Here is a 14,395-nt window from a genome sequence, read left to right on the forward strand (position 1 = left end):
TAAACTAAAACTCCCAAGCTTTATTCAACAGAGATCAACACAAAACTCAGATTCCAGTACCAAAGTTATTTAAAGGCATGTCAGCTTTTAAAAATGAAGATAGTTTAGGATTAAGAAGAATTCATCAATTGAACATTAAAACTATAACAGCATTTGCACATAGGTTAGTAACTCTAATAATAATGCTTTTCTGTCCAAACCACTAAAAGAGTTTATTAACATCCATGACAATAATTTGACCTTGACAGACAAATGATGTTACAGTATTTTCCTCTCTGTATCTTTTTTCCATGCTTTTTGGGAAAATGGAGGCCTTTAATCTAATAGTGATTTCAAGTATGAACTTTTGAACCAGATTACCTATTAAGTCCTGGCTTCACTATACAACCTGTGTGACTTTAGGCAGGATGTTTAGCCTCTCTTCCCATTTTCCTTATCTGTAAAATATAATAATACTATAATGGTTAATAAAAATATGCTAACTCATAAAGTTATATCAATGAGTGAAGACATGTACAGCACATAGAAGCATATCTCTCTTGCAGTGCTCAATAACTAGGGGTCAGGATTTTGGATCTTTAGTACACTGCTCGAGAAAATGGAAGTAATAAAAAAAAGTTAAGTTTATCAAGCATTGGCCTTTTTCAAAGATTGGTAGGAGTGAGCATCCTGTGCAATTTTTTTTTTTTTTACACACTGCCCTTGTCCTATAGAAAACTAAAAATGATACTCTTAAAAGCTTACAATCTCCCTGTAACTTTGGCTATTAAAAGTTCTCCTTTAGAATGTTAATTTTTTTAATTTGTCTGGATCCTGACTTTCTCTGCCCTGGTTTATACTGGCCTTGCTGCTTTCTACAGCATCCAGATGCCAAGATGATTATACAACAGCAAAGAAAGATGACAGAGGTACAGAGGGCCACTGGAACCAGCCATATCTTTGATATCACAGATGTCCCATCAGGTGTCATGTCTTCATTCTCAGATGTGTGGTTTCTGCTGTTGGACCCCTTGGTTTTGTTTAGTAATTGCTTGCTACTGTTGAGTCGGGATGGAATAGGCCTATGAAAAAGTTTTGTGTCTATGGGAACAAAGAAAGGAGAAACAGTCTTGTTATCTGGATTGTTGATAAAATCAGTACTGTGTGACACCGTATTTATCTCTGTGGTAATGGAGTCATTTAGGGAAATGAATCTTGCCCAAGAACCTGTGGTTAATTCCTTGTAATACCTGGTATTGTTTGTGTTGACAACCAAATCTTGATGTGTGGTTAATGATGGCACCATTGACGGTAGCATTTGGTTTATCATGGTGGTTTGTTGTTTATCTAAATTCATAGCTTTTAGAATCCTTAGTTTGTCCCATGGGCTAGATGAAGAACGAGTATTTAGGTATGTGGGAGGTGACTGTTCAAAAATCAGCAAATCTGGATCTATACCTGAAAGATAAATAAGGCATCATTCATTTTATTTTTTATTTCAAGGAGAGAACCTCAAACCACAGTTTGGAGAAGTCTTGCGTTTGCCATTGAGTTAGTGAACTAAGTTTAAGTTCAAGTTCTATTACATTCCTCCTAAAGACTTAGAAACATTTGAATTTATCTTAACTTTTGACAACGCTTCCCATTATGAACAAATTTGGCTACATCGTGGAGGAATCTTTGCGTCTGCCAGGGTTTTTGGGTAACAATAGCCAAGTTAGTGCAAGAACTGGAAAACAAAAAACAAAAACAAAAAACAAACCAACAACCGTTTGAGATATAGAGCATTTTCAAACAAAGTTTTTAAAAATTGAGCCTGAGAAGGGTAACTGTATTCAAAATCATGAGCAAAGCCTCTGTCTCCTCCCTTCCTGTTCCCTGAGGATCCTGACTTTGTCTTTGGTATTTTCTCTCTTGTAAAGGAACTCCTTTCACTCTGACTTCAGACCTGGCAAATATTGCTTCATCTATAAAGGGGGAAAAAAACCTCAACAGCTTTCCAATCATCTCTCCTATCAGTTTCTGTCTCTCCCTCCCTCTCTCTCTCCCCCTCTAGACATACCAACATCCCTTTCTTTACTTTGTTGTTTACCTTCTGCCATCTTATTCCATCCTCACTATTCTGTCAGAATTATTCTTCTGAGGTAATCAGTAGTTTCCATATTTCCTGATCAGTTTCATTGCTTTGACTTTTATTCCCGATACTGCCATCCTTTCCTTTTTTTAAAAAAAAAAAAAATTATTTATTTATTAATGACAGACAGAGAGAGGCAGAGAGACACAGGCAGAGGGAGAAGCAGGCTCCATGCAGGGAGCCCGACGTGGGACTCGATCCTGGGTCTCCAGGATCACACCCCAAGCTGAAGGTGGCGCTAAACCGCTGGGCCACCGGAGCTGCCCGTGCCATCCTTTCCTTAAAATTGTCCTCCCAGGACTCCCCAGAGCAGACACTTTCTTGGTACTTTACCTCAGCCTGCCTGCTTCTCACTTTTTCTTTCTTTAGCTGGTTTTCTCCTTGGTCTTAACCAGTTGTGTGCTTTCCACAATCTTTCATCCTTTGTCTTCTGCTGAATTTTCTCTGCATCTCCCCCTTCACCACATACAAGATTATCCTCGTCAACTGACCACTACGTCAGTGGCACCGAAATCCACATCACCAGTTAAATAATTTCCTCTTTCTTGGTCTCTGGTCTCATTTCTCTTATACTCTACTGAAGGTTCCCGCCTAGACATCTCAAGTCATCACTGAACATTCCCAAAGCCAGAATCCTTTGCCTGGCTCTTCTCTATCTCTTTCAGTAACCTCATCAATGTTCCATCACCGATGCTGGAAGATATCTGTACTGTGGAACAATTTTTGACTCCTCTCACTTCTTTTCCTTCATCCAAAAAGTAGCTAAGGTCATATCCAGTTACCTCCCAATGTACTGATAATCATCCCTCCTCTTTGGAGGAGTTATGGTCCCCTACTCCAGATCTAATGCCTCCCTGACTAGATACTCTAATTTGCATCCTGCATATAATTTTCTTAAAGACCATCACACTCATCACTTTGATGATGGCATTTTCTCATTAAATACCTTTGCTGATTCTCTATTGGTGACGAAGTCAAAACAAAACACTACTCTATCCAAAGCCCTTTGGTAATCTGGCCTACTCTATCTTACCCATATTTTCATTGCAACCCCAAATGTGCCCTATTTGTAGCCAGACCTGTTTTCATACCTTCCCATGATGTGATAAAGAACTCCTTATCTTGCCTCTGCCTGGCCTCTCTCACGAAGCTGCCTCTGAATTTAGCTTTCTTTAGTCTCCTCTTCTTTTGAGTGTTAGTACTTGAGGCAGTATCACACATTTTTAAAATTCACCTACACTTTTTACACTAATTGTGAGACTGGTCATATCAACTAGACGGTAAGTAACTTGAGGGCAGAGATATGGCTGCCATCTTCTGCAATGCTGCTCACAGCCTGCAGGATTATATGTTCAGTAAGTACCAATCGATGACGAAATTTATCTCGTTTGTATATTGATGGCAAAAATCCATTCTCTCATATTTACCAGTTTGCACCTTGAGTTTACATACATAGGGAAGGAACACTTAAATGTGTATTTTTCTAAAAGTATACTGGTTATCTTGGGACCATTGGTATGGCAATGTATTTTAGTAAGTGTATTTCATTGTCTTTGACATCATCTTTGTCAAATCCTTGTATGCGGTGTCAATTGACCTCAAAACTGCCATTAAGCGTTTTCTTTATTTCTGGTAGCATCTTTAGCCACTGGAGTAGAAATGCCTATTTTGGCTTTTGCTGGGGGCTCCTGGAATAAAGATAATGCTTAAGCTCTTCTTCAATCACATATGATTTGTTATCATCTGCAATGAACTCATCATTGCTGAACTAACGGAAATATACTTTTGGTTGTTTGCCCTGGATGCCCGAAACTTTTCCAGATAGAAGGCACTGGAAAATGATGATTCAGGGATTCATACATGGCTATTGTCAGCCAGTTTCTGGGTTTTTATGTCTCTACTAGAACATTACCAACATTCTTCAAAATATGTGCAAAATACATAAATCATTACCTTCTGTTATGTTGTATAAAATGGCACTGGTTCCAGGCTCTAATATGCAGCTCTCCAATGTTGGGCAGTGAATGTGGAGGCAGTTGACATTGTCATGAATAGGATCATGGTAGAAGACAGCCACGTTACAGGAAACTGAAAGGAAAAGTGCATCTGTAGATGGTTTTGATTTCTATCAGCTTGATGAGTTCTAAGTAAGATTTCTTTCAAGAACATTGGATTAACAGCAGTATATTGCAGGGCTGTATTCAGACATTTTACAGAACATTATGAACTACAGTAACTGTTTCTATGAATGTGGAAAATGCCTCTTTAAGAGAAATTATCCACTGATTTTCTTTAATCTTTCACATACTCCATTCCACAGAGAATTACCTGGAATCATTTTCCAATCCCAGTATTTTATGTTTGTGAAAAGTTCATTTAGCTACAGAAGCCTCTGGGGATTTGTACATATCAGATTTCTAGTTGCAGTGCCCTCTCAGAATGCTAAGGTACTGGAGTTCACCAGAGAAATAACGAAAATAAAGTGACAGATGTTGTAACAAAAGAGGCAGTAATGGGAAAGCAAAAACGGCAATTACTGGGAGAGGCCCAGATGGTGGGAAGGCAGCAGGCCAGGTGAACACTACCCTGACCCTGATTGTAGGGGAGCACTAGCCCCATGTTGCAAATTGCACAGCCAAAGAAGAGCTTATTCAGTGTCACTTAAAGAGGAAGAGAGTCTACTGACAAGGATGTTAACATTTGGAATTCTAATGGGTAGAGGTATATCACTTACTCATGCTGTCTCCCTTTTACCAAATAAGTTTGCTCCTTAAAATGTATCATGTTATTTCTGGAAAACCTGAAGTCCGATTTGTTGAGTGCCAGTCTTCAATCTGTCCTCCGTAAAGTGCAAAACAGATTTTCCTCCGGCTTCAGTGTAGTAGGAACCATGTGCTAGGAAATATCCACTGGCCAAAGGTATCAACTTCTTTAATAAAACAAGATTACAGAGGGATAGCATACAATTACCAGACCTCAGAGTATGCCTACAGCTGTTGTGGAATTACTGCTGGCCAGACCTGTGCTGCCTCTGTGTGAGGTTAACTGTGGGGTGCTGCATCTCCCCCATTACTTCTGGGACATCCCATGGTTCTGCATTCCTTACTTTTCCAGTAGAATAAAGAAGAGGGCAGAAGTCAATGAATAATATATTACTCATACATTTTTAGATTACAGATGCATTCCCTGAAGACTGCTGTCAGGTTCAAGGGAAAGGGCTAAAAAACATTCAAATTTAGACATCTAAATTTTGTATAAGAAAGCAGTTGATGCTGTAGAGAACAGTTTTGAAAGATTTTTTTTTTTAATGTACCTCTTTGTGTACACTTTAGAGTTCCAGCTCTGAACAGGTTAACTATTGCAGAACTGTGACTTTTTAAAGTTCTGGCTTCCATCTAAAAAACAGAGACGTGTGTTCGTGCCCTTTCTTCTGGAGGAAGAAAACCACAATTTGGAAGCTACAGAGGCTCTAAAATCATGGAATTCTGCTGGTGCTTATAGTCCTCTGGAAGTCCAGAGGACAAACTTTCCTTGCAGTGGACAGTCAGGTAAATTGGTGCCATGGGAAAATGCCGGAAAGTATCCCCCCTCACCCATCTTCCCTCAAGGCTTCTGGAACAGCTTATGAGAAGCATCTCTAAGGTGAAAATCTGGATTGGAAACTTTTTCAAAAAGATTTCCCTCTAATAAATCAATTGCCCCCCTTGTGTGCCTGATTACTCTTGAGCGCTTAGCCTGGGACAGCTTCTCACACTGTGGTCAGTTTACACCCTCCAGTAGCTCCAGTCTGCATCCCAGAAATCTTACATGCATACTTGGATAGGAGGCACTGGCAATAAGTTCGTATCAAACCATGGAAAGAAAGTGTGGAAGAATCAAGAGAATCATTTTAAAGTGTTGTGTTGCTTTTGCTGTTTCCAAGTAGCTCTAAAACCTTGGAAAAATGAAAAACAAATGAAAGAAGTCTCTAGACAATTCTGCAATAATGAAATGTTTTCCTAATTACAAACCTTAATCATATTACATGGATGATGTTTAACTCTGATTCTAGATTTCAGACAAAAAAATCAGAATATTTAAAATATATATTTCTTTTCTTTCTTCTTGCTATTTGCCATATATATCTACCTATGTCTTTCAAAACATCAATCACAGTCTAAATTCCTGTTCAATGCAACCCACATTTGCTCAACACAAGCAAGCACATTTCAAAAATTTGAAATACCAGTATCACCAAAAGAACATTGGAAAGGAAATTACTATATTTTTGAAATCATATATGCCGTATTTGCGGGCTATGGAAATATTTAGTTAACCCTTGAGGAAATATTTTTATTTAGCACTTTAGTGAAGAAAAGAAGATTTTCTGTCACCTGTAGGTTTCATGGTATTGTGGGTCATTCATTACCAGATTTGTAAACTGAGCCAGTACTGACCCAGACGGTAAAGTCAGTTTCAATCTCTCTCCCACTCTCTCCCATCCCCATGTCTCTCCCTCATCTTCCCTAGTCCTGTTCATCTGTTCGTTCACTGGAACCTCTGCCTAGGTTTCCTTACTTAGGTCTTCATTTTACCAGTTTCTCCTGATTTTTGCACGGGCGTATCATTAATACTTACCATCCTTCCTAAGGCAGCAGCTCCTGCTGCATTTCTGGCCGGTGCTTTCAGAGTAATATTTCAGGAACTGAGCTCCCAGCTTCTGAGACTCCTCCAGGTCAATCAAGAGACCTGGAAAGCGACGGATCCAACAGTCTCTGTAAAAAATGGTGGGTGAGCAGAGAGAGTCTGAGGTCCACGCCATGCTTAGGAGCAGTACCAAGGATGTTGCCACCACTGCCACATGCATTTCCCTGGTATAAAGATTGAGTAAAAAGTCTGAGTTCCAGATAGATGCCGGAGCTGACCATCAGGGTTTGGGACAGTTTCTGGAACTTCGAGGCTGTTGGCTAAGGGACTGTCCTGGAGGGTCACCTTCTAGAAAAATGAAGCCATTCTTTGACTGCATATTGATTTTTCTTTTATTTCTTCCCAGCTGAGCCCTAGGTGAACATTTGACTTTCTGACGTTAATTTTGAACATTTTCCAGGCCATTTCGATACTCTGTCCCTTAGTCTCTTGAAGACGTGGATTCTCTCTTCTGCTTTTCTTCTTTTACTGAACGTGAATAGTCACAGACACCTCTTACTAAGTAAAATAAAGACAAATGGAAACCCTAGCCAAGAGTCTTTCTGAGGAAAACAATAATTTAGTCACTTGACGTCAGATAAAGTAAGGATCCATTTCACCACAAACAAGACGTGGTTTTGTAAGGGGACTGCTGTATGGTCTTAAAGGAACCTGTGACTGCAGATTTTTTTTTTCAATCTTTTTTTTTTTTCCTGTGAATTTAAGTTCTGGTATTCAGGTTCACCAGAAAACCAGTTTGTGCACTGGTTTAAATGTTTTGTTTTTACTAACAAAACAAAACAAAAACCTTGAAAGTGAATGAAAACCGAAAATGAAAAAAAAATAAATTTTAATTTTTCAGTGATTTTGAAAACATTGAATGTGGATATGTGGATCCTAGTCATTTCTGGGAGCCAGGCATATTTTCCCCCTAAAAAAGGCCAGCCACAATCTTTCTTTAAAAAGCGTAAATGAAAAGCATTACAGCTGAAAATTGTGAAGAAGTTCAAAATGGGGGCTGTCTAATCTATTTTTTGATATTCAAGTTTGCAAGTTATAAAGGATACTTCCTTGTGAAGCATATACATAATGGCATAGTATCTCTGATTGGAGCAGATTTAGTTGCTAAGAAATGCGTATTAGGGAAATGATGAAATGGTTTTAAGTTTCTAAACATTAACAAAATTTCAATTGCAATGCCGAAATATTTGAAAAGATACTAAAGGCAGCAAAAATGGTTTCTCATTTTTATGAAGATTATAGTTTCTATATCCCATGATGATGTCCAAGATGACAAATTAGCTCAAAGCATGAAACTTGCTTTTTTTGTATCCATTTTTATACCAAGCATGAGTGAAAATCAGCTTTCCGCATAAAGTTCTGCAATATTGCTCATTTCAAAAAAAAAAAAAAATGAAGCTTTTTCTATCCTGTGATCTGTATTTCTTTCATACCTTTAACACAATGATTCATTCACTTACTTGACACAAAGATGTTAATATTCTTTGATTTTTCATCTCTACCTGTTTTGTAATAATAGCCTAGTACATATCCTTTGATTTTTAGAAACATATAACTTAATAAGAAAATATTCAAGAGGCTGAATAACTTTAAAAACAAAACATTTCACTTTCTCCTAAACAAACATTATAACACAGATTAACTCCTAACCTTGGGTAATCCACATAATATACACTAAAAATGATAAATACGTTATCCTATTGAACTTCTCATAGAAAGCAAGTTTCAGTTGCTTACCTGCAAATAATCAGACTGTTCTATCTGTTCCAAGGGGAAAGGGAAGAGAGGTTTCCTAATGGCAAAGCATGAGACAGGTGAGGAACAAAAGATTACTCCCTGTACTCCATGAGGTTCCATAGATACTTCGATTAGTTCATGCCCTGGGGACATAAACCAGATAGTCTGCTTTCTAACCTTCTAACCTCCATGTCTTTCAGTCCCATTAAATGCATTTTCTTTCCTGTGATATATAATTCCTTGAAGTTCTCGTGTATATTGCAGGGATAATGGCGCAATCCACAGTTGCTTAATCCTTTTGCTGTCAAATGATGTTCAAGTAAAGATCAAAGTTGCATTTTAAAGAATCTCCAAGTTCTGACATAAAAGCATGCTTTAAAATTTTAAGAACATTGTGTGTGTGTGTGTGTGTGTGTGTGTGTGTGTGATTGCATAAACATTCAGTCTGGAAACCAGGAACTCGGAGCCAAGTATTTTAAAAAGGAGAGATAGAAACTGGACTGCAGGGACAGAGGGAGGAATCCACAATGGGCTGAGATATGTGGCCCAGAATCTAGTCTCAAAAAAGTGTCCATGTGAGATGAAGTTGCAGAAACCAGAAAGCAGTTGTGCGTAAAACATTGCTATATAGCCTTTGTATAAATTTTATCAAATACTCAGAACCATTACACTATTGCAATGCAGTGATATATTGTACTTATTTCCAACTGGGTGCTCTTGAGAGGGGTTCAAAACTGGATTTTTACCTTAAAAACCTCTTATCTCTTCCAAGAGCCTGATTCAATTGCTCTAGTGTGGGAACCAGATTTTTTTTTTTTTTTTAAGATTTTATTTATTTATGAGAGAGACAGAGAGGGAGGCAGAGACACAGGCCGGGGATCACAACCTAAGCCAAAGACAGATGCTCAACAACTGAGCCACCCTGGTGCCCCAGGAACCAGAATTCTTATAAATAGCCCAGGTGATTTCCTAAGATGTTTGAAAAACATTAACATGAGACTGCAAAAAAAAGAAAGTTTTGAATACATGAAGATGCTCAATCTGAATTAAATATAAGCCATTTTTATTTATATTTTTAAAGATTTAATTTTTTGAGAGAGCACACGTGTGTGCAAGGGGCAGGGCAGAGGGAAGGGAGAGGCAGAGAGAGAGGGAAAGGAAAAACAGACTCTCACCTGAGCTGAGAGCCCGACTTGAAGGGCGGTGGGTGGGTGGGTGGCTCAATCTTCTGTCACTACCAGAGATCTTGACCTGAGCCAAAACCGAGAGTTGGATGTTCAATGAACTGAGCCACCCAGGTGCCCCTGAGCCATTTTTAAACAACTGTGCTATTTTAAACTCATTTAAATTGACCCATATGCTTTAATGAAAGGAAAATAGTTTTGTTTGTTAAAAAGAAAAAGAAATACATTTTTCTTAAAATGTTTTGTTTTGTATTAAATTGATACGTATTTCACTTTAAAAACCCAAACTGCACAGAAAAGTACAAAAATAAATAAAAACTACAATCCTACAGTCTTAACACTTTGGTTATCATCATTTAAACATCTCTATAAGAAATAGACACATGTATACAATTTTACATAAATAGATTGATACTGTTCCAGAAACTGTTTTTTAAAGATTTATTTATTTAAAGAGAGAGGGGGGCGCCTGGGTGGCTCAGTTGGTTAACTGTCCACTTTCAGATCAGGTCATGATCCCAGGGTCCTGGGATCAAGCGTTGCAAGGGGTTCCTTGCTCAGTGGGCAGTCAGCTTCTCCCCCGCCCCACTTGTGTTCTCTCAAATAAATAAAATCTTAAAAAAAGAGAGAGAGAGCATAGGTGGGAGGGGCAGAGAGAGATGGGGAGACAGAACATTAAACCGACTCCACACTGAGCATGGAACCCACCAGGACTTGACCCAGGACCCTGAGATCACTACTTGAGCCGAAACCAACAGTCTGGTGCTTAAGCGACTGTGCCACCCAGGTGCCCCTCCAGAAACCATTTTTTTAAAATTTAGTGTAAAATTATATTTTTCAGGGTTTCTTTTTTTTTTTTTAAGATACTATTTATTTATTCATGAGAGACACAGAAAGAGAGAGGCAGAGATATAGGCAGAGGGAGAAGCAGGCCCCAAGGCCCCAGGAACCCGATGTGGGACTCGACCCTGGGACTCCAGGATCACACCCTGGGCCGAAGGCAAAGGTGCTCAACCGCAGAGCCACCCAGGCATCCCTTTTCAGGGTTTCTAAAGAAAGATGTACATGTATATCCAAAGTTAATGGCTCTACAGTATTTCATTCCACACAAGTACCAAAATTTACTCTGCACTTTAGCTTCCTCAGCTGTAAAACAGAATAAAAAAGTAATATTGTAATCCATGAAAAGCACTGACAACAGTGCCTGGCATATAATAAACATTCAATAAATGTAAGCTACTATTACTATTATACATTATATTTTCCATTTTTTTATTATTAAAAGGCAACACTGTGATAACCATCTTGTACCTTGATTTTTTTTTTCATTCCCAGGGAAAGGTGTATTTTCCATAAATTCTTAAAGAAACAGCCCGTATCTGACCCTTACTATAGTTTTTTTGTAAAAAGATCATAATATGGGATCCCTGGGTGGCGCAGCGGTTTGGCGCCTGCCTTTGGTCCAGGGCGCGATCCTGGAGACCCGGGATCGAATCCCACGTCAGGCTCCCGGTGCATGGAGCCTGCTTCTCCCTCTGCCTGTGTCTCTGCCTCTCTCTCTCTCTCTCTCTGTGTGACTATCATAAATAAATAAAATTAAAAAAAAAAAGATCATAATATAAAGTGTCTGAAGTGAGTCATAGTACCACAAAGGCCAGTCTTTATTATTCATTGATCAGTCAATGACAGATTTATATTATACCACCAGTTATATGTAAGCAGTATTTTCCTGAGGCTTAGAAGTAATATTTTAGGTCTTTTGTAAATGAGTTTATATTGCTTTGACTTTGCATTTCTAGCTGAACAGAAAGCTTACTGTGTGTTATAAAAATGATTTGATCTTTTAAGATACTTCCAGTCCTAAATGACGTTATTGCTCTATCAGGGCCAAAAAGCTTACAGGTTCAGTGGCCAGTATTGTCAGACTAACACCCCAGATGCCCTGCCCAAGCTAATCTTACTCTGATATTACTATGTGTGACTTGCCTTTCTAATGTGCATCATTCTTTGAGCGTGATTTTTTGGGTCTGTTTTTAAAAGGCAAGAAAATACCAGTCTGAGGCATATCTGTGACGTTTGGAAACAAAAGCATCCATTGGTGAAAGACTCTAAAAGGACAGAGAAGAGACTAAGAGCCTGTTCTTCTTGGCTGACCCACTGAATCTGGCATTGTCGCTGATGGAGGCACAAATAAATCCCAACTCCAAGCCTCTTTGATAGAGGGTGTGCCTCCCCACAAAATTCCCCAGCTCAAGGTCTAATACTGGAGATGGCACTTTCCTTGCCCAAAGAGGTTGCTAAATTCATGGTCACTCATCCTCTAAAAACCTTTAGAATGTCTTAGAATGCACCCTTACCGTGTGAAGTTGGCTGAGAATGGAGTTTTACCAGTAATGATTTAAAGGCCAACCAAGTGAAACAAGGTGAAAAGCTAGAAGTTTTTTTTTCGCAGAATTAAAAAAAAAAAAAAGATGAATGAGGCAAGGTTGTGGATCCATCTTGGTCTCCTTCACTTTTCCCAGGGAGGCCAGAATCTACTAGAATTTTTTTCTATGTCCTTAAAATTTCAGTTCCTTATTCATGGTGCATGATGAAGAAAATAATGGAAGACAACACCTCACTACGAGGTAGCTAAGTTACATAGTGAGAAGCACAAATTAACCAAAATGGTGCTGAAAGGATTTCAAATAGAACTTTCTTCTCTGACTTTTAGCTCTTCCCCCTTCCTAATGTAAACTGTTAATCAGCATTGTAGGAGGAGGTATTTTGTTTCAAAAAAGCGGAAGTGTATTTATGAAGAAGGTGTCATTTAACAACTGGACTTGTCATTCAAGAAGACAGTTGAAACTCATAATAATAAAAACAGAGGGCAGCCCGGGTGGCTCAGCAGGTTAGCGCCGCCTTGGCCCAGGGCGTGATCCCGGAGTCCTGGGGTCAAGTCCCACACTGGGCTCCCTGCATGGAGCCTGCTTCTCCCTCTGCCTGAGTCTCTACCTCTCTGTTTTTCATGAATAAATAAATCAAATCTTTAAAAAAAAAAAAACAAAAAACAAAACAGAGCCCAAACACATCTTCTTCCCAAGTTGAGGACTATTATAGTAGAATCTCGGTCTGGGAAAATTTTCAAGGGTTTTTTTGTGGGTAAAAGTGCCTGCTCCCTCCTAATCCTCATCCCTCTCCATCAACCCAGCCAAACTAAGAGTATCCCTCTCCCCCCTTCTAAGATTAATTCGTATCTCGTGAGCAACACGAAGTCCGTATTATTTGGCGTGAACTTTCCATGCATTTCTTTGCGATGTTCAGTGAGAGAAGACCGGGAATGAGTGGGCCCCCCCTCTAAGCCGTCCTCAGATGGGCGGGGGCATGGGCAGGGCAACTAGGAGGGTGACCAGAAAGCCACCTCCGTAGGCCAATAGGACCAAAGGCGGCCAGACCTTTCCCCACCAAGGATCACGCTCTGTCCTGCCCAGCCCGACCCGACTGAAAAGGGAAAAGCAAAGGCTGTTAGAGGACAGTGTAGGGCAGCCCGGGTGGCTCAGGTTCAGCGCCTGCCTTCGGCCCAGGGCGTGATCCTGGAGTCCCGGGGTCGAGTCCCGCGTTGGGCTCCGTGCAGGGGCCTGCTTCTCCCTCTGCCTGTGTGTCTCTCTGGGTCTCTCGTGAGTAAATAAATACAACCTTAAAAAAAAAAAAAAAAAAAAAAGGATAGTGTACAGGAAGTCACGTGGCCTAAGTCTAATTGAATTGCGCTCCTGTCCTTCTTTTAATAGCACAAAGGGTCGACGGGCCCCGGCAGCGGACGCGAGCTCCTCGGCTTCCCGGCCCTTGGCGGCGGCGGCCCGGAGCGCCCCGTGAGCGCCGCGGAGCCTGCTGCCGGCGCCGGGCCCCCTTCCTGCAAGATGGCTCCTCCGCGGTGACCGCGGCCAGGCGTCGGCGCTGGGCGCCCCCTGCGTGCGCAGGGCCGGGGCCGGCGAGGAGCCGCAGCGCGCACCTTCCGGGCCACTCCGCGGATTGGGCCAGACGCGGTCCCAGACGTGATGTCATTTTGACGCCCGGGACCCCAGGCTCCCCTCGCCCCGGCGCCCCCGCGCGCGTCCCCTCGGTCTCTCCCTTCCCGCCCGTGCAGCAGCGTGGACCGCCGAGCGCCCGGGCTGCCTGCCGCCTCGGGCGGAGCCGCGGCGCGGGGCGGGGGGTCCTGCGGGCGGAAGTGGGCGGCGAGGCGCGCGGAGGCTGCGGGCTGCGGGCTGCGGGCTGCGGGCTGCGGGCTGGGCGCTGGGCGCTGGGCGCTGGGCAGCCCTGGGCGGCCGCCGCGGCCCGCAGCTCCCGGCCGAGCACGGCGGCCGCCTCCCCGCGCCCGGCGCGCGCCCGCCCGGCCTTCCGCGGCGCGGGGGCGGAGCAGACGGGCAGGGCCGCCGCCGCGGCCGAGCGAGGCTGAGCCGCCGCCCCCGGGCCCGGGAGGAGGGGCTGCCTCGGGGGCGCCGCCGCGACCCAGATCGGCCGGGCGGAGGCGGGCGCGGGCGGCGGCCCGTCGCCTCGCGTCGCCTCCCGTCGCCTCGCGTCGCCTCGCGTCGCCTCCGTCGCCTCCGTCGCCTCCGTCCTCCGCCCGGCGCCATCCCTCGGCGCGCCCCACCCGGAGCCCGGCGAGCGCGTGGGGGCGGGGAGGCGAGCGCGCGGAGCT

At 42.2% G+C, this 14,395-nt stretch overlaps 1 protein-coding gene across 4 annotated transcripts; it reads right to left on the reverse strand.

The window, feature by feature from the left end:
* On the reverse strand, positions 1-8,939 carry MANSC4 (MANSC domain containing 4). 4 transcript variants are annotated; one of them, XM_038577141.1, is made up of 5 exons: positions 8,537-8,939; positions 6,731-7,267; positions 4,067-4,201; positions 1,230-1,437; positions 1-1,080 (listed from the first exon to the last, which is right to left on the reverse strand). In XM_038577141.1, exons 2-5 carry the CDS (start codon positions 6,957-6,959, stop codon positions 1,062-1,064), a joined length of 591 nt encoding a protein of 196 aa, XP_038433069.1. In that variant the 5' UTR covers positions 6,960-7,267; positions 8,537-8,939; the 3' UTR covers positions 1-1,061. The 4 variants fall into 4 exon arrangements, with proteins under 4 accessions (XP_038433069.1, XP_038433072.1, XP_038433070.1 ...); XM_038577144.1 differs by lacking the exons at positions 6,731-7,267; positions 8,537-8,939 and adding exons at positions 4,848-5,042; positions 5,921-6,711; XM_038577142.1 differs by lacking the exon at positions 8,537-8,939 and having other exon boundaries at positions 6,731-8,483.
* Positions 8,940-14,395: the final 5,456 nt, after the last annotated feature.

The sequence above is a fragment of the Canis lupus genome, chromosome 27, assembly GCF_011100685.1.
Source record: "Canis lupus familiaris isolate Mischka breed German Shepherd chromosome 27, alternate assembly UU_Cfam_GSD_1.0, whole genome shotgun sequence".
Lineage (NCBI taxonomy): Eukaryota > Metazoa > Chordata > Mammalia > Carnivora > Canidae > Canis > Canis lupus.